The sequence below is a fragment of the Balaenoptera physalus genome (genome assembly GCF_965194825.1).
Source record: "Balaenoptera physalus genome assembly, chromosome: 6".
Classification (NCBI taxonomy): Eukaryota; Metazoa; Chordata; class Mammalia; order Artiodactyla; family Balaenopteridae; genus Balaenoptera; species Balaenoptera physalus.
The window spans coordinates 62,926,876-62,947,548 of record NC_138885.1 but is presented as its reverse complement, the minus strand read 5'-3'; the positions used below and the strand labels follow the sequence as shown (position 1 = coordinate 62,947,548).

At 38.9% G+C, this 20,673-nt stretch overlaps 2 protein-coding genes and 1 long non-coding RNA gene across 4 annotated transcripts in view; 1 reads left to right on the top strand and 2 right to left on the bottom strand.

The window, feature by feature from the left end:
• DHRS9 (dehydrogenase/reductase 9) overlaps positions 1-17,342 on the bottom strand; it is a 28,582-nt gene extending 11,240 nt beyond the window's left edge. The window contains exons 1-2 of one of the 2 annotated variants that reach the window (XM_082465493.1): positions 2,809-17,342; positions 35-405 (exon numbers count right to left, since the gene is read on the bottom strand). In XM_082465493.1, the coding sequence (XP_082321619.1) occupies positions 35-347 (313 nt within the window). In that variant the 5' untranslated portion in view covers positions 348-405; positions 2,809-17,342. The remainder of the gene's footprint in view (positions 1-34; positions 406-2,808) is intronic. The other variant, XM_082465494.1, reaches the window with a different exon arrangement.
• ABCB11 (ATP binding cassette subfamily B member 11) overlaps positions 1-20,673 on the top strand; it is a 145,502-nt gene that overhangs the window by 19,077 nt on the left and 105,752 nt on the right. The gene's annotated exons all lie outside the window — the stretch shown is intronic.
• Positions 1-20,673, bottom strand: part of LOC309662605 — a 111,546-nt gene that overhangs the window by 79,926 nt on the left and 10,947 nt on the right. The window lies entirely within an intron of this gene.

The following is a 20,673-nucleotide window of genomic DNA, read 5'->3' as shown; positions in this document are numbered from 1 at the left end:
CCCCCTCCATTCTTTCCATCCCCACATCACTCACCTTTCTTCCCCGCTTGGTTTTTCACCCACTGGGCTGTCCTCTTGACACTTTCTGGGTCAGTTACATCCAGAAGCACAGTATGAAGCCTCTCTGAGGTTTCTTCCTTTAAAGCTGTTGATCCTGATTCGGTCAGACAGGCAGCAATTACACGAAATCCTTTTTTATCAAAAGTTCTGGCTGCCAAGTTTCCAAAGCCAGTGTCACACCCAGTGATGAAAATGTACTTATCAGTGATGTCTGTGATCTTTAGCTGTCCTTTATAATTCCATAGAAAACCACAAAGGATGAGGAGGGCTAACACCCAAAAGAGCATTTTCCCCCTGTGTATGACAGAGCCACTTCTTTCTTGAACAGTAAAAGAAGATAGCGTCCTGAGTGTTCAAAATTGGAAAGAAAATTCAAATTAGAACCATTAAGGCATTATAACCCAGGAGTGATGAACTTAAGATATCTTAATGCATTTGAGTGGATAAATAGATAGTTAAAAATACAATAACACTTATTTGTTTGGGAAGATGGCCATTTAAGTGCTAAAACACTCCTCTAAAGTAATGCAAAAACTAACCAAGTAGTAGAAAAAGTAATGGCAAAGTTGACACAGGTCATTGGGTTGATAAGCCATTTATTTCCTGCACATATATATAAATATTTCTTTCCTTAATAAGGAATACAAGCATACATACAGATAGAATGGTACACACACACACTCATGTGCACACATACACACAATTTTATTTCTATTGCTTTACAAGGAACAGATTATTTCAGATAAAAAATAGTGTTATATATCTTCACTTATCACGGAAAATTTGGGCTCTGCTTTCATCTTTTTTTCCTGCCAAAAGATCTATAGCTAAAGAAAGAAAAAAAGAGTAAAAGAATTATTAACTGATAAACATGTCAGAGGTAAATGGTAGGTTTGTGCAAACTAGTTGATTCTTGTGATAGAGCTGTGACTATTTCTAAAGCAGTCAGGTTTTTAGACTATCGTGGCGTAAAAATTTGGTATAGTTTCTCCAAATCTTCCCTCTGTAGGAGTTATTCATTTGTTGCAAATCATGTCCATGTAGCAGGATTTCCCTTTCTCAAATATATAAATACATTAAAAATATATAATTTTGAGGGGTGGGGTGGTGTAACCAACTCTTGCAAAATTTCATATTTAGACATTTTAAGGAAATTTCATGTTTATACACTCAATTAGGATAGTGTTTTGTTCAAGTCCTGGTCTTGATAAATAATTGTCGAATAACTAAACGTTGACTGTATTCGCTGAATGGATTCTGTAGTCTTTACTGCAATCTGAACTCCCAAGAGAATTATGTGAAAAATGCAAATACTCATGGGGTTTAATATGCCCTAGAGCGGAGAGTGGAAATTTTCTGTGTTGTTGTGTTTGGCCGATGGCAGGCATAAGGTGAGCAATAGTAAAACAATGGCTTACATTTACGAAGCATTATGCACTGCACTTTTACATGTAGGTCTCATTTGATCCTCTTAACAGCCTTCTCGGTTAGAGAGGGCACATTACCTGCCTCATTTTATAGGAGAATTAATATGCCAGTTAATATGTGTAAAAGGAATGATGAAATTAGCAAATCATCATTTGGCAACTGACATAGTGACAATTGTTCCAGGCAATTTTATACTAGTGGGTGAAATTCTGACGAGAAACAATAACCATAGAATCTCAAAGAATCTCTGCATAAGATTTGTACTAATTAAAAAGAGAGCAATAGTAATTTCACAGTGGAGAAATCTGACAGATACCACTTTAACCAAGTGATAAAAATGAACACTACTAGTTATGGGACAAACCAACATCATGTCCCTCCTGGTATAGCCACTGAGAAGGACACAGCAGCACTTCTGTGCATAACTGAAAGCTAATCATTCATAAGGCACATCTTTCAATTCTACACAATGTATGGCCTGTACTCTTCAAAAATGTCAAAGGCATGAATGAAGGAAAAGAAGGACTGAAGACTGTTCCTGATTAATGGAGACTAAATAGAAGTGACAACCCCATGCAACTGGTGATCCTGCACCAGAAAATCATTTTTTTCTTTTGTCAAAAAGAACGTTTTTAGGTTGACAAGTGAAATTTGAGTAAGCTCTGTAGATCTGATAAATAATACTGCATGAATATCAATTTCTCAATTTTGATAATTTACTATGATCATGTAGAAAATGTCCTGCTTTTTAGGAAATACACACAGAAGTATTTAAAGATTAAGTAGTACCATGTCTTCAACTTACTCTCAGTTTAGGAAATAATAAGAATATGTATATAAACAAATATATTAAGAACACATATGTTCTCTAACGAGAGAATAAGAGTGTAAATGTGGTACAATGTCAATATCTGGGGATTCTGGGTTGTACTATTCTTTCAACTTTTCCATAAGTTTGAAATTAATTCAAAACAAAAAAGTTAAAAATTTGGCAAAGGAAAAGAAAACTTTTTTTTTTTTTTCTGAGAAAAGTGTTCGACGGCTTTGAGTTCCACGCACAGAATAGGTAAGAACTATTTCATACCCAGGACTTCAGAATCTAGTGACCTTGGACACTGAGTTTTCTGCGTTCTACTCTTTGGCGAGTTCACCTTCATAACCACTGGAGAAAAACAAAAACTCAAACCAAAGCAGTCAGACTCCCTCTTCTCTCCTCATCTTCTCTACCCCCCGCTCAACCTCCTCCTTCCCTAGTCAAACCAATTCTTCCTTGATAACAAGCAAACAGAGAGGAGGTTTAGTTGTTAGGGATGGGCTCACGTTCAAATGTGTCGTCCTCACTAGTTACCCCTCTGCACTGAGGGTCATTTCAGATGCTGGTGTCCCAGCCTGCAGCCCGAATCTGTGGACAGCAAACCTTGACCTAGAGTTTTGCAAAGCCTGTCCTTTCCCCAAAGATTATCATCCAAAAATACTGGTCTTTTTCAGTTCCTAAGGTTCACGTTCCTCTAGGTCATTGGACCAAGTCAGCCACAAACCAACACATACCTTTGTCCTCTAATAGTATTTTAGCCAAGATGCCACCTCTGAGTAACAGCCTGGGTTGGTCAGAGTCGTTGGGAACATGACCTGTACACAGAAGCTGATTGATGGCAGATTGGTTCATTGACCACCGAGAAGTAAATGAGTAACAGCAACTAATAGGTCTGCTTCAACCTTAGTCTGCCAGGTGTGGTCACCTCCACATAGTTCTCTGGTGACAGCAATTCAGTGACTCAGGACACTGACTTTAGTTGCTTGGGTTGTTTGCTTATCTGTTGTGTTTTCCAATTTATCTCACACAAACTGCTTGGTAGGGGTACAAATCCCTTGGCAAGAAGCACCTAGGTCTGCAATAGTCCTTCTAGCACCCAAGGGCTGTGAGCCTCTTGACTCGTCAAGGACAAGAACCAAGTAAGAGAAAGCAGATCTGCAGCCCCTTCAGTGCAGTGCAAAAGGATGGGTGCAATTCTGAATATAAGTCCTCTGAACTGGTCATGGAAATTTTTGTTAAGCCAAGATAAAATTTGGAAAAGCAAGGACCAAGGTTACATACACACACACACACACACACACACACACACACACACACACACACACACACACACACACACGACAATTAGAGCAGGGCTTAGGAGCCTAGGCCTCGGAATCAGGCCGGTAAAGTTTCAGTCTCAGTTCCTCTACCATCAGAAGGCCTTTGGGTAAATTACTTTCATTATCTTCACCTCCATTTTTCTATCTGTAATATGGAGATAATAACTTCTACCTTGAACAGTACTTGGTGAAATAAAGTGACTAGGCGTGCTACACAGGAAGAACCTTGTCGTATGGCAGGATCAATCACTTTCACTTTGTGAGGGGGCTGCTGTATGCATTGCCCATATCTTGGGTTGGGTTCTCAACCTCAGTACTTCTGCAATTTTGGGTCAGATAATTCTTTGTTGTGGGTTTGTCCTGTGTATTACAGGATGTTTAGCAGCACCCCTGGCCTCTATCGTCTAGATGCCAGTAGACGCCCTCCCCAGTTGTGACAACCAAAAGTGTCTCCAGACATTGCCAGATGGCCCCTGGGGATAAAAGCACTCCCATTTGAGAACCACTGGTCTAGCACTGCCTTGTCTTGGGGGCGCAGAACTGTACAGCATCAGAACTACTTTTCTGGAAACTCAGTCGTTGGTTCCTCAGTAATGCCACATTGATAAGAGTTCATATTATTTTATGGTCTTACCAGAAAAGTTTTGTTATTTATAAATATTATTCATACCCTGCTGCTGTAAGCATCAATTTCTATGTTTTAAAAACAATAATTGCCTTTTTGTCATCAGGAGGATAGGAGGCAGTGAACGAAGCCAAATTTATGTGTGATACAATTTGTGAATTTAGAAATTACCAAATGAGCACTCACAGCTTTTATGAGGCCTAAATTCTGGCTGAGCCTTTTGAGTTTGGACCTTTCGGGACTCCTCTGGGGCACCTTTCAGATGGGTGGCCTGCTGACTACAGAATTCAGAGGATGCTCCCAGAAAGCCATGGTCCTTGGGATTCCCAGTTGACCAAGTCAGGTAGAAATGATAATAACTCTATGATTTATTGAGTATTACCACATTTTAGGTGCTCTGCTAGGATCTAGAAATATTTTTCTCATTTATACCTTACAGTAAAATTATCTGTATTTTATAGATGAGGAAACAAATTCAGAAATGCATGTTAATTGGCTCAAGATAGAATTGTGCTGTTCTGGGGATTGCTATGCAGGCCACTCAATCCCAGCACCCATGCTTTAATCCTCTGCTCCACGGCTACCTGGATTCCCACACAACTCTGGGCTATGTGTACACTTCTCTACACCACCTGTGCGTTGTGTGATAGTTGGTATTAAGTAAGTAAATGTAGAAGGAAAGAAGGAGGAGAGGGAGAGAAGGAAGTTTCCACTTGAACACCAGGGTTCTAGTGATAATTGGGTTAGTCGTTGAGCCCTCTAAATCATCAGGGCATCATCAACATCATCATCATTATGATTGTCTTACAGTCACACTTCCAATTTAGATAACTTTAAACATTTTTGAAAAGTGTTCAAATAAAATTTATCTCATTAAATTGTCAAAATAGGGGCTTCCCTGGTGGTGCAGTGGTTGAGAGTCCGCCTGCCAATGCAGGGGACACGGGTTCGAGCCCTGGTCTGGGAAGATCCCACATGCCGCGGAGCAACTGGGCCCGTGAGCCACAACTACTGAGCCTGCGCGTCTGGAGCCTGTGCTCCGCAACGAGAGAGGCCACGATAGTGAGAAGCCCGCGCACCGCGATGAAGAGTGGCCCCCACTTGCCACAACTAGAGAAAGCCCTCGCACAGAAACGAAGACCCAACACAGCCAAAAATAAAGAAAGAAAGAAAGAAAGAAAGAAAGAAAGAAAGAAAGAAAGAAAGAAAGAAAGAAAGAAAGAAAGAAAAGATGACTACTATCTTAAAAAAAAATTGTCAAAATTCTTCTGTGAGCTAAGTAGGGTAGATGTCATACATAAGGTCATTTGCCAGAGAGTGGCTAGATCTAAAATTTTGATCTCAATTCCTAAACTGTGTAAAAAGAGAAGTAGAAATAGAAAGAGATGAACACATTATCAGTCAACAGGAAAAATGAAAATACATTATCAGAATTCTCCACCATGCCACAAAGCCTCAAAAGGAACCAAGAAAGGAGAACTAATTTTCTCTTTCATCTGCATGTGAAGGGCTGAAGAGTAACTGCTTGGCTGCAGCTATAGGAAAATATTGCAACTCGATTGCTGACCTTGCCCACTTCTGCTTCTTTTAATTTCCTTTTTCTGGGTTTCTTTTCCTAGTAAAATATCTAAAATAAGATCCTTTGATTTCACTTCTCTTAGTCATCTTCCTCTACCCTTTAAAAATAAACGACAGTTTAAAAGAAACAAAACGGAAAATAATGTCCTAACGTTTCAATGTCATTGCAAGGTATACTTTTTATAACAAATGTAGAATTCTTTCCATACAACTTGGTTTTATTTCCACAGAACTTCACAAAAGACTTTGTTTTAGAAAGCAATACTGAGACTGGTCAATCACACTGATTGTTAAGGGATTTGTAGAATCTTTATTTTTTTTCAATTTGTTGCAATCATGGCCTGAGTTGAATCAACAACTAAGTTTTTATCAAAATACATCAAAGCGAGAACATTTAGCAATTGTTTTCTAAAATATTTTCTTTCGGAGGTTCTCTTGCACAAGCTTTCTTAGTGTTGACAGCAGTCTGACTGGATGTGTATGTCCTTTGTACGTTTAAATATTGTAAACCTGGTTAACTGACACCAAATTCCTTTTTATTTTTACCTTTTCATTGAATCAAGAAATTCTGTCACTATTTAACCTAACTGGCCTTTCTGAGATTTCTGTGGCACTTTTCTTTAAGAAAAATGACACTTGCGCCTAATGACACAAACTAATTCATATGACTAATGAATGATGTTCCTGTGAAAAAAATGTTCAAGTTGGGCACCCAGAAATCTAAAAAAAAATTTTAAAATGAAGCTCAGGGACCTTACCTGAAATAGCCTTACATTAGGCAACTAACGCTCCGTTGAGGGTCTGATTAAAATGATAATGATTATGATGTCCCTGGTAATATGGTTGAGATGGTATTCATCCTTGTAAGTTCCCTCACTCAGTGGGATGGAGAAGCTCCTCCACCAGTTATGTACCCCTTGAATCCTGCTTCCTGCAGGAGGGAGGCGGCCCACAGTGCCCAGTGTGCCCTGTGGAGTGGGACATTGAGGTATGGAGAGGGCTGTGCCTCTTTGCAGACTCATTCAGTCTCCTGGCAGAGGTGTGCCAGCCCCCTCTTTTGTAGGGAAGACCTGATGAATTTATGTTTTGCATTCTTTCGTTCTAAGGAAAAAAGTATCTCTTTCCTTTGCTTCCTCTCAAAACTTTTAAATTATAATTGATAAAAACATCCATAATAATAAATAAATTAATTAATATTTCCAGTCCCTCCTAGGTTTATTATTTTGCCTGACAGTATGCTTCCTGACAGTACTGGCAGGTTAAGAATTGTTGTTAAAGCCATGGTTACCTTATTTATGTTTCTGAATAAAAGTTGCTAATTGGAAGACATTGTATATTGTATTTTATTATAGCTTAGTTACAAAGCTTCAAGGAAAGCTTAGAATACAGAGAGAATGTTATGTAGAGATGCAGAAAGTGTGTTCAGATCTTCAGTATATTTCTTTCAGTCTCAGTTATCTTTGAGCAGAAGCAGCGTTTTTAAAGACAGTACCTTGAGAAAGTGACATGCCTTATAAGGGTTTAAAAACCAATTCCCATTTTCTCCATTTGATATGTATGAGATAATAATTTTTCCTTGCATTTAAATATTGAACTTTGTCCTAAAAATTGGGCATACTTTTCGAATGTCTAAAGTACAACAAAGATGATACAACATTTAATTTGCATTTTATGCAGTATCTAGCCAAGGATTTTTTTAGAGCACTTACTAAGCTAAGTAAAACATAATCCTTACCCTGGAGCTAATAGTGTAGCAGGACATTTCAGAACTATTTGTACAACCCTGAATAGAATTTTAATTTAAAAGTGTGTTTTCTTTAAACTTTTTCCCCAGCTGCTAAAAGTCAAGCCGCTGAGAGAGAGAGAGAGAGAGAGAGAGAGAGAGAGACCACACTACTGTTTGCATCATAAAGCCTTTAACAAGGGCTGTCCTTGAAGCCACTAAACTGACTTTCTCCCTTTCTCATTGTATGTTGGGAGTTTCAGGTAAAATCCCAACCTGAATCATAAAATGGAGAGTAAATATACGAAGTAGGTTTATTATTGTCATCCCAGTGTCCAGGAACCAAATGTGTGTTGAGGAATTTCGCTGCTTCCTTCTGGACTAGACAACATCTTTCTCACTCAGCTACGGAGTGTGTGTATATTTGCCTAAATTGACATCTGAAAATATTGGTAAAGCAGGTAGACAAACAGACCTGACCCGCAGTTGGTAGCAAATCTGTTGTTCCAATCAGAAACTCAGCTAAGATTCCCACTCTTTTTGGAGCCTCTTCCCACTCCAGTTTGCAATTAATTATAAGATTCACAGATGGTGTCAAATAGGCACAGAGAGATGAACTAGATGTAAATGTAATTGTAACTCTAGGGTGCTAAAGAACATTCAAAGAGAAACCTGGGGAAGTTCAAGGCAAGGTCTCGAGGGACACTGAGATCATCTCTGTGGTGAGATGGACCCAGTGCCCGTTACAGCCTCCTAACATATCATTTTTTTTTTTTTTATAGCAACCGTTGACTGCAGCATGAAAGACAACTTGATTCATTTTGTAAGACAAAACAGTTTGAAGACTGACATGAGAAATGAAGGAATAAATGACAGAACTCCATCATCGGTTACCTTGTTTAAGATGAACGGGGACACAGAAGCTGGTGTGGACTGCTTGTGATCTGCCCGATCTGCCCGCTGTGCTGGGGAAAGAAGGGTTGTGTCACCCTGACGTCGAAGATCCTCTTAAGGTGGAGGTGCCTGGGCTCCTGTCAGACTCAAAGTACTTAAATGTGTGAGGAGTACTCAGGTTCCCTCCTCGCTCTGTGAGTCACCCTCACTGTGACTCGGGGTGATGACTAAATCTCTCTTCTGCAGTTGAAGGAAGCCAAGAAGTTGTGGGTCATGTGTTTCCAAAGGAATCAGCAGTATTTTTAGTAAATGAAAGGTAGTGACTTTTAGAAGGAACTTACAAATGATCAATAACACCACTTTCACTGTGAGTACTGAAATAATTAACATGGAGACATTCTGTAAATTGCCCAGTGCATTGTTTTAATTATTTAATTTTGGAATTATGATTATTGTTCATGATCTCTAGTTATTTTTTTCCTCCCTGTTAACACGCCTTTGCTGATTTAGTACTCCTTCCCTCTCAAGAGTGTAGGTAGGGGAAATCAGTCTCTGATTATTTGTTTTTACCACTTTTGTTGTTGTTGTTGTTATACATTGGAGAGCAAGGCGATCAAAACATTTTAAGGAAACGAGAGGGTGGGCTTATTTATAAGTCTTAATTTGTGTTTTAAGGTATGACAAGGAGATATTATTGAAGTGGTCTCTAGAACTGAGACCACTGGGAAGAGGAAAGGACGCCCCCTCCCTGCCCAGAGTTGGTCTGTTTTAGGGTCATCACAATTGACCTGGCATATCCTGGGATGCAACAGAAAGTACCGAGGCTGCAGGTGCTAATATATACACCAGCCCCACCCCTCCCCAAGCCTGTCACCTTCGCCCTAGGCACTCAAGCTGGTACAAACGCCACTGATTGTTTAGTTTCAGTCTCCTTATATACTGATTTATTGTTATACGTCTCAGATTTCCCAGGCTTCTGTGTCCCTTCTTTGAAAAACACAGTTTCTTATGGTTGAGCTGAGGTGAGTGGACGAATGAACATATCTGTCTAGGTAGAGTCTAGACAACTGCCATCACTCTTTAAATTACACAGGGATCTTTTCTTCTCCAAAAGAACAAAACACCAAAACTGAAATTTACTCAGGTAAAGATATAGTGTGTCCAAAATGTCCACATATAGTTTTTCCCCTTTGACATTTCACATGTCAGAGTAAGGCTTAAATAGAAATCTTCTTTGAGAGATAATACATTGACTTACATCCTCATGAAGACAGGTATAAATGTTTACTGTCTGACCCTTCCTGCAAGCAAGTTACTGTCACTGAGAGGTGGAGAGAGCCACAGACACCTGGGTGGTCATGGGGTAGAGATGGGAAAAGGGCCAAGAAAAGGCTGTAACATCAGTAGGTTTTGCTGACTCAGCAGTCGTGTTTGGTGCCGTTTTAAAATTTTCCCAAATAGACTTTTTAAAAAATCAGATGTTTTGACTGATCTGCATGTTGAGAACCAGAATTCTTGCCATGTATCTGGATCCCTCAATTCCAGTGGACCCAGTTTAGGAGTTCAGCTTCAGTAGCCCTGACACCAGGGTTGGAACACTTGCTTCCTTTGCCAAATGATCCCATCTAGGTGTTCAGTTAATGCAATCATTTGTCAGCAGCGCCTTATCTGGACTGTTAACATATCTGCATTCAAATTCACTTCTTAAGTGCTAAACTTTCTTTCATTCCCATTCCTTAATAAGGCAACATATGAAAGTGTTTCTTTGTTCAGAACTCTCCCTACATTAGACTTCTGGTCATCAGAGGTGATGTAAAAAAATCCAGAATGAAATTGCCATTCCGTTTTCTTCCTAGTTCCCTTTTAAAACAGAGATTGTATTGTGAATTTCATTCAAATGTAAATTTCGATGTTGATACTTGGGCTGTAATTATATAGGGGTAAGTCTAGATACTGCCATAGAAAAAACACTATACATATGACTCTCCTTTTTCTTCTAAGTGTGTGTGTCCCCCATATTTCCCTCTGATTTCTGCCCAAAGATGCCTTCTCCACTTTTTTCCAGACACCAAAACACAAGGAGAATATCCAGACCCAACACTGTCTCAGAGGACATACATCAGGCTCCTCGTCATGGCATTCTGCTGGGGTGGTCCAAGCCACAGGTATTCCTAAAATGGGAGTCAAATGGAAAAAAGCACGTACCCCAGCACTGCAGGCTGTAGGGGATCCAATTCCTGGAGTATGGCTGGTGTCACTCTTGTAAGGGTTGCCAGAGAGAAAAGACTGTTTATGGAGTTTGCGTGTTGACTTCCTCCTTCCTGGCGTAATAATATAGTCCTCTCTCCAAGGTCGCTCTCAGTGGAGCGCGTTTCTCTGAATAACCATGAATTGGATTTATGGCTTCCTAGTAAAAACAGTACAGGTTGTAATCTCTACCTCCTTCCTTTGTCAACAGGCAGCTCTCTTACTTCCACTATAAAGGTTCCCCTGACTACACCAACAATGCCTCTGACATGCGAGGAGCTGCATTGCAAATGCTGTTCATAAATGCATAGCTAGGCTTGGTCAAAACCAGGAGCTTTGTTATTCATTTGGCATTTCCTGACTCTCCCAACTGTAAGATGAAGCTGGGCTAATCTTTTGTTCCCCTACACTGTAAGATCTTTAGGTATAATAATAAGGGACTGAGTCATGGGAGCATTTGGTAGATTATTTGAGGAAAGATTCTTCTTATTTGCAGAACACACATCGTTTTAACTTACTCAAACAAGAGGTCTTGGTTTGAAAGGTGGGGTGAGGAGTATTATATCGGTGAACATTGTCCCGTCAAGGCACATGGAGCAAGAGAAGATGGGTGAGAATGGAGGGAAAAGATCAGAAACACTGGGGATTCTCAGCAACAGGGAGACTTGCGAGAAATAAGGGTGGAGGTTTAGTAAGAAAAATGTGACTCTCGCAGAGGGAAGGAGGTGGTTACTCCTTCTGGTGTGACCAACACACGTAGAGCATTAAACGTTTTTTTATCCCCTGGCTTAAGAATAATCCTCTTGCTAAGTTTACTGGTTTCTTCCTTTCCAAGACAACTTCCTTTTCCCAGAATCTTAACTGAGATGATAAACAATCAAAGGAAATTATGAGCAGATGCTTGATGATATACAAGTGCCATTGAATGATATACAAGTGCCATCCAGTAGGAAATAACTCACTGGGATCCAGGAAATGGAGAGGAGTTAAAAACAACATTTGGCAGTTAGAGATAACTGTCTTCAGACCCTGTTTTAAGGTCTTCTGAACTGTTTGTTCTGTGCCAGCCTGTGTTAGGCTCATGAGATGCAAGGATAAATAAGTAGGGCCTTTCCTATTGAGGAATCACTCACCATTGGCTCATTAATTGTTGATGAAGGAAACCCATAGAGCTTTTTTTCCTCTCCTTGAATGACCCCCGCCCCTGGCTGGCTCCCAACATGTGACTCTCATCTGTGACTATCTTTTGCTCCTTGAGACTGTTTTATATTGTCAGAGAAAGGGTGATCTCATCCTTGGCTGGTGGATATGTGAACCGCTACAGCCTTTTTTGAAAGCTATCTGGAAACATCTATTAAAATAAAAAATACATATTACTTTTTGACCCAGCAATCCCACTGCTGGGAATCCATTTTATAAAAACAAAGCCAGTATACATGTACATATGAACAAGAGGTGGCAACAAGATGCAGGAGCAAAGTGATTGCCACCAAAAGTGGGATGGCTGAGTAAATCATGGTAGATGTGTACATGGAATATTATTTTGAAGCCATTAAATAGAACAAATTACAGCTCTACCACCTGGCTTGGAAGGCTTTCCATGACCTCACTTTTGTAAAGTAGACAGGGAATCTCTATGTGCATGTGTGTAAAGATATTTAAGTGAACAGGGAGAAAATATGGAGGGATATGCCCTGGGTTGTTAATATGGGTCACTTGTAGATGGGTGGCATAGGTGAAACAAAGAGAGGATGAAACAAGAGAAAAAGGAAAGGATACATATATATGTGTATATATATATGTGTGTGTGTGTATATATATGTGTGTGTATATATATATATATTTGGCTGTGCTGTGCGGCTTGCGGGAGTTCCCTGACCAGGGATTGAACCCAGGCCCTCAAAAGCACAGAGTATTAACCAGTTGACTGCCAGGGAATTCCTGGAAAAGATATTTTTAAAAGACTGCACTGGGGACTTCCCTGGTGGCAAAGTGGTTAAGAATCCCTGCCAGTGCAGGGAACACAGGTTCGAGCCCTGGTCCAGGAAGATCAACTGTGCAACTAAGCCCGTGCACCACAACTACTGAGCCTGCGCTCTAGAGCCCGCGAGCCACAACTACTGAGCCCACGTGCCACAACTACTGAAGCCTGCATGCCTACAGCCCACGTTCCGCAACAAGAGAAACCACTGCAACGAGAAGCCCGTGCACCGCAACGAAGAGTAGCCCCCGCTCGCCGCAACTAGAGAAAGCCCGCATGCAGCAACAAAGACCCAATGCAGCCAAAAATAAATAAATAATTAAAAAAAAAAAAAAAGACTGCACTGAAAATGATATGACCGAACACAATGCCAGCTAGGAAAAAGTCCTGCCATATCCCCAACCACCCAAAAAACCAAACAACACCCCCCCACCAAAAAACCCCTTGACTCTCATAGAACCTTTACAACCAATTACCAATTTATAGGAAATATAGAGAATAGGGGAAACAAGTCAAACTATATCCTGGGGAGGGGGGTATAATCAATAAACCAATGAGGGAATCTTAAGGACAAACAACTTGATTTATTCAGTAAAAATGAATCACATACAAAATAATAGAGAGGGAATCTACTAATTAAAGGAGACTTAAAAGATATAACCAATTGCAGTATGCAGACTTTATCTGGATCCTGAGGGAACATACTTTAAAACAACAATAAATCTATTTATGGCAATTTTTATGGGACAACTGGAATTTAAATTAACTGGGATAGTTGATTACATTAAGTAATTTTTGTTAATTTTTCAGATATTATGGTGGTATTAGAGTTATCAATAAAGGAGCCCTTATCATTTAGGTTAATTACTGAAATATTAGTGGATGAAATAATATGATGTCTGGGAATTGTTTCAAAATACTATGGAAGTGGGAAGAATAAATGAAGGTGTGGCTGGGCTGGTGATGTGTATGTGGGACTTCAGGATACTAATTTGTCTACTTTTATGTATGTTTGAAATATTCCATTATAAAAAGTTTAAAATATGATATAACCACACTTTGTTATTTATATAAAATTTTTTAAAGAAATTACATAAATTAAAAAGAAAGACTGACTTTGAGATATTTAACATATCTCTTTTATCAGTGTTCTCCTGAATTAAAGTTGAAAACTGAATTAAAGCATTGCAGAAGAGGGGGCCATACTAGATTAGCTTCCAGTCTCATAACCTGTGCCTGAGATGAATATCTTGTTAAGAACAGGCTGCTTACCTAATGGAAGGTATAGTTTTGCTGTAGGTTTTTTACACTCTAAATATGCTTTCAATTTGTCTCTGTTCTTTTGCCATAATGATGTCTAAAAAGTAAGATGCCTCATTGTTATTTTATAAAATGCATCAAATGCTTTCCCTATGGTTATGGAGTTGAGCTTGTATTTGCAAGACAACAGCACCCAATGTCAATTCACGTGTTTTGGATATTAGTCAAGGAAACCAATCTGGCCCATGTATTTCTTTTTATTTTTTTAATTTTTAAAAATTTTTATTTATTTATTTATTTATTGGCTGTGTTGGGTCTTCGTTGCTGAGCGTGGGCTTTCTCTAGTTGTAGAGTGCGGGCTACTCTTCGTTGTGGTGCGCAGGCTTCTCATTGTGGTGGCTTCGCTTGTTGTGGAGCACGGGCTCTAGAGCGCAGGCTCAGTAGTTGTGGCTCACGGGCTTTGTTGCTCCGCGGCATGTGGGATCTTCCCACATGTGGGATCTTCCCAGACCAGGGCTTGAACCCGTGTCCCCTGCATTGGCAGGCGGATTCTTAACCACTGCGCCACCAGGGAAGCCCTGGCCCATGTATTTCTTGTGCAAGATACTTTGCCAGGTGTTATGGGAAATATAAATAATATGGAACACAAACTTGGCCATCAACAAAGTTGCAGGTGTCTGGAACAATCGTTGCTTTTAAACATAAATACCTTTATCAACTACATGCACTGGATTAATTTAGTTTGCAAGATTCATTGACACTATTATATTGACTGAAATTTGTGAAATGTTGTTAGCCTTTCTGCTTTTCTGAATATAGGGTTCTTGTCCTGCTCAAATACAAACAAGTAAACTTGGCATTTTGATGGTTGCTTATTTTAAAATGTGAATTATTAGTTGGAAAGCAAACTGCTGATCAACTAGTTTGAGTTCCAAACATCCCATGCTGGGAATGGCAAGGTTGTTAATGAAACCTGCCAGACATAAAGGACGTATTGTCATTATAACACCCTGTTGAAGTTGGTTGGCTGTTGGCACAAAAACTGGTCCATAGTGAAGTAGATCTTGCCTAATAAAAGTTAACTTCCCAGCCATCAGTGGCCCTCCGATGCGATGTCAAACATTTGCTAAGTAAATGTCCCACCTGAACTTTGTGCCTTATGTTTAGAATGTATAAGGAATGTCTAGCATGTCCTGACTGGCAGCTTCTCAATGCAGGGGACCTGATTTCTCCAGGGCCTCTCTGAATGGGGAGCCTTTCCTTTGCTGAACTGGGGCTGCAGAACTTGGGTTTTGGCTCCTTTCCATCTGTATGAAGCCTTGTTTAACATTTAAACAAAATCCCAATGATTCCAAGAAAAGCTATTTTTACTATTCTTTTTAGTTAGTTTTGTTATTAAGTAAAAGTAATTCAGTCTCATCAGAGGAAAATGAGGAAAAAAAAACAGAAAAATTATTTCGTATTTAGCAAATCACAGTAATACAAACAAACGTTGGTTGGCCAAGCACTACACTACAAGCATTATCATATTTAATCCTCACAACAACCCTATCAGTTGTTAAACTATAAACTAATTTAAAGTTGAGGAAAATGGAGACTCAGAGAGATTAAATGATTGATTAGATTTACTTACCTAGTTGCTCAGACCCAGATCTGTCTTATTTCAGAGTCCATATCATTATACTCTCAATCACTATTAAAATTTAGAGTACATTCACTTAGTCTTTTTTTCTATGATATCTGTTTCTATGTCTCCATATGGTATTTATTTACTTTTTTTTTTTTTTTTTTACAAAAACAGTGTTACATGTATTGTAGGCTGCTTTCTTAAAAATTTACCATAAACTTATTTGGAATACTTTCTGATATCAATAAATATTCTTTTGTCAGTAATTTAAAAAAATAGTTGTATTGCATCATATAGGTTTACTTGGCTAATCTTTTATAACTGGGCATTTAGATTGCTTCTAATTTTTCATTATCATGAATAATGCTTTGAAAGACATCTTTAAATGAATTTTTTTTCATATCTGATTGTTTGCTTAGAGTAAATTCCTAAAACTTGTACCATCTCAGCACGTTTATATGGTTGATTTTGTGATGGATTGTTTCGGTAGAGGCTAGCCTCCCTCCTTCCAGGCCCTTGTGTGTAGTCCCTGCACATATTGATTCTGAGTTTGCCACGTGACTTGTTTTGGACAACGGGGCATCTGCAGAAGAGTTGCAAGGACAGGCTTAAAGAAGAGCACACTGGAGCCTGCCCTCTTGTAGTGCTGCCACCATACAAAGTTTGGGCTGGGCTGCTGGAGTCCTGTGGCACAGCCCTCCGCCAGCACCAAGCCACCAAACGTGAGTGAAGCCATCTCAGACCATCAGTCCCGACAGTCGCCAGATGACTGCAGTCATGGGCATGACCCTCAACAAGACCCCCAGCTGAGCCCACCACAATTCTTAACCCCTAGAATTGTCAGCAAATACAATGGTTGCTGTTTTAAGCCACTAAGCTTTGAGGTGGTGTGTTATACAGCAAAAGCTAACTGATACGAGCTTGTATAGCAGATAGTTACTCTTATGCATGATTATTATAGGGTCATCTGTGATCCAAGATGGAACATGACATTGAGAGGGCTTGATAACTGACGACATCTGGCAGTGGGTCGTTTATTATTCTTTTCTAATTTAATATGTAAGTTTTAGGTCAGGTCATTTAATATGGAATTAAAAATATACAAAATATTTCTCAATTTCCTTGGCAGTTAAAACCTCCACTTGTTCTTATGCTTGACTATTAAAAAAGCAAATTACTTGTGATTCCCTGGGAAAGATAGTGTTCGACATTTGCAAAGAGTTGAAAAGTTATTTAATCTTTGCTATCAAGTCTTCAACTGAACAGCACCAATAATTTTTTTAAATGATTATCAATCATGGAAAGCGATCCCACTCAATGACAGCCTTAAAGGTTAACCCCCCTTTTTTTTTTTTTTGGTCTGGAAGTTTTGGGGACTTTTTTCTTTATCCTCGTAATTTGAAAAATTTTGCCAGAAACCAACCAGATATGGTTCTGTTCTTACTGACCTTTGATTTTTATATTTAGAAGTTTTTCAATCCTGGAAGTTAATTTATTTCAATGACTATTGCTTCCGTTTTATTAGCTTTGTTTCTTCCTCAAGAAGCCTTACACTTTTTATGTTGTCTCTATTTTCTATAATTTATAATCTCTATTTCATCATTTATTTATTTATATTGAAGTATAATGGACCTACAACCCTATGTTAGTTCCAGGTGTACAACATAGTGATTCAATATTTCTATACATTACAGAATGATCACCACAGCATTTTCATACTTTTGCCTTCTTCCTCTATAGTCTGGTAGAATTCTCACATTTACATAGTATGTCACTACTTCCCTTTCTTATAGTGTTGGCTTGTTGTTTATTGTTTGGCAATGAAGATTTTAATTCTGATAATGTATTTTCAGTTTCCTGTTCTCCTTCTTTATCAGGTCTTTTCATGTCATTATTTTCTCTTCTCTTATCTTTTACTCTATATCACTTAGTCTATGTCTTCCTGCTTTCTATTCAGATTGCCAAACAGTTTTCTAAATTTTTTGTGTGTGGATTCTGTAGTAAGTCACTTTCAGGTCTGTGTACCTGTATTAGTTTGCTAGGGCTGCCATGACAAATACTACAGACTGGGTAAATTAAATAATAGAAATTTATTTTCTCACCACGCTGGAGGCTGAAGTCCAAGATCAAGGTGTTAACAGGTTTGGTTTCTTCTGAGGCCTCTTTCCTTGGCTTGCAGATGGCCACCTTCTCACTGTGTCCTCATATGGCCTTTCCTCTGTGCTTGTTCATCTCTGTTGTCTCTTTGTGTGTCCAAATTTCCTCTTTTTATCAGTCAAATTGGATTAGGACCCACCCTAACAGCCTCATTTTAACATAATCACCTCTTTAAAGGCCTTGTCTCCAAATACAGTAACATTCTGAGATACTGGAGATGAGAGCTTAAACATATGAATTTGCAGGGACACAATTCAGCCTGTAAGAGTACCTCAGTTGTAAAGATGACGTTCTCTTTTCATAACTGAGCATTGTGTGAGTAAGCATCATGTTTTGTTTGTTTCATTTCTTTCTGCTTTCTGTCATCATTGGATCAGTAGAAGTTGTAAGTCTGGAAATGATGTTTGCCAATTAGTTAAAGCATATAAATTTATCTTGGAAGCACTTTTTGTTCACTTGGATGATGTTTTATTTTTGTTGTTTCTAAACTGTGGTAAAATGCACATAACATGAAATTTATTATTTAAAATTTTAAAGTGTATGATTGAGACAATAAGTACATTCACAATGTTGTGCAACTATTACTACTATCTAGTTCCAGAAAAAATTTTCATCATCTCAAACAGAAAACCTGTACCCATTAAATAGTCACTCCCTACTCCCCTGTCTCCAGTCCCTGGCAACCAATAATCTACTTTCTTTCTCTATGGATTTGCCATTTTGGAGATTTCATATAAATGGAATCATACAATATGTGGCCTTTTGTCTAGCTTCTTTCACTCAGCATAATGGTTCATCCATCTTGTAGCATGTATCAGTACTTCATTCCTTTTTGTAGCCAAATAATTTTCCATTGTATTGTTATAACACTATTTGTTTAACTATTCATCTGTTGATGAACATTTGAGTTGCCTTTGGCTATTATAAATAGAGCTACCATGAACATCCTTGTACAATTGTTTTTGAATGTCTATTGTTTTTTTAAAAATATATATACCTAGGAGTAGAATTGCTGAGTCATATGGTAATTCTATGTTTAACTTTTGAGGAAACACTGAACTGTTTTCTACAATGGCTGCACCATTTTACATTTCCAGTAGCAATGTATGAGGGTTCTAATTTCTCCATACCCCTGTCAGAACTTTTTATTACCTGTCCTTTTAATTTTAGCCAGCCTGGTGGGTGTAAAGTGGTATCTCATTGTGATTTTGATTTGCATTTCCCTAATGACTAAGGACGTTGAGTATCTTTTCATGTACTACCTGGCCATTTGTGTTTCTTCTTTGGAGAAACGTCTATTCAAGTCCCTTGCCTGGTTTTTAATTGGGTTGTTTATCTTTTTGTTGTCGAGTTACAAGTGTTCTTTACATATTCTAGATACTAGATCCATATCAGATATATGATTTGAAAACATTTTCTCCCATTTTGTGGATTGTCATCTCACTCTCTTGATAGTGTCATTTGATGCAAAAAAGTTTTTAATGTTGATGAAGTCTAATTTTTCTATTTTTTCTTTTGTTGCTTATGCTTTGGGTATCATATTTAAGAAACTGCAGCAAAACTGAGGTCGTGAAGATTTGCTTATATATGTTCTTCCAAGTTTTATAATTTTTGCTCTTATATTTAGGTCTTTGATCTATTTTGAGTTAATTTTAGTGTTTGGTGTGAGGTAGGAGTCCAATTTTATTCTTTTGCGTGTGGATGTCCAGTTGTTCCTGCGCCCTTTGTTGAAAGAAAACTATTCTTTCTAAACAGAAAATGCTGAAAATCAAACACTCTTCTTTCTAGAATCTGTTGTTGGTCCTTGCTCTGGGTTGTAGTTGTTTGTTTAGTGACTTTTCTAAGCTATTTTTGTAAAGAATGTATTCTTTGTTGGATCTCTGAAGTCTCCATTTCTTTAGCTTAGTAGTCAGCTAGTTGTTTGATAGTGACTTCTTTAAATGACTGGAACCAAGGAAAAAAGAAAAGAAAAAAAGAAAAGAAATGAAAAGAAAATTGCCTCCAGGTCTTTGCAGATTGGCTCTGTGTTGGGCCAATCCTCAGTGCTTAGCCAGGCCATTTACAACTCTGAATTAGCCTTCACTTCCTTTTACGCTGAGCCTAAAGATCAGCTAAAAGTGGGGAAATCCCTGGCGGTCCAGTGGTTAGGACTCTGTGCTTCCACTGTAGGGGGCACGTGTTTGATCCCTGGTTGGGGAACTAAGATCCCGCATGCTGCGATGAGCCCCTGCCCCCGGCAAAAAAGTGAAAGCTTACAGTCTTTTCTAAGTCTTTTCTGAGCATTCATGATGCCCTGGGCATGTCCATGGATTTCTAGATTCCCTGGTATACTCAGGAGTTTTTCAAAGCCTTCATTCCCCAGAATCTCACTCTCAAGCTTTTTCTTCCTTTTGTCATGTCTACTGTTTGCTTCAACTGTTGATTTTTGTCCTAGGTGGCAGCAGCTTGTTCATTTGGCTGTCAATATTTTTGAGGAATGTCCTCCACCCTGAGGGCATTCCAAGATAGGTGAAACAAGGCAGGCTCCTTGTGTTGTGCTTCAAGGAACCCATAGACACGTCAAAACAAACGTGATTCCTTGGGAACAAGGTTTTCTCTACTCCCTCCAGTACCAGGTACTCGTACTTGGAACTCAAACTGCCATCTTGAAGACCACCATGTGGGGAGAAGGGCGGGGCAAGGCTAAGTTAAAATGCCACAGAGTTCTCTGACTATATTTTAGTGGCCTTCTTCTGGTTAAATGTTTACTTGGTTGCTGTAAAGCTTTGTCTGTCTTCCAGAGTTCAATTAGATTGATCCTCACAGTTTTTGCCAGATAATTTGATGTTTCCAGGGAGGGACAAGCCCCTTGTGGTCGCTATTCTGCCATCTTCATTGGTGTTACCAATCCACTTGGTTGATGCTTGAATTCCTTTTGTATATCTCCAGTTGGAAAACAGACTTGGTGCTCTGTGTCG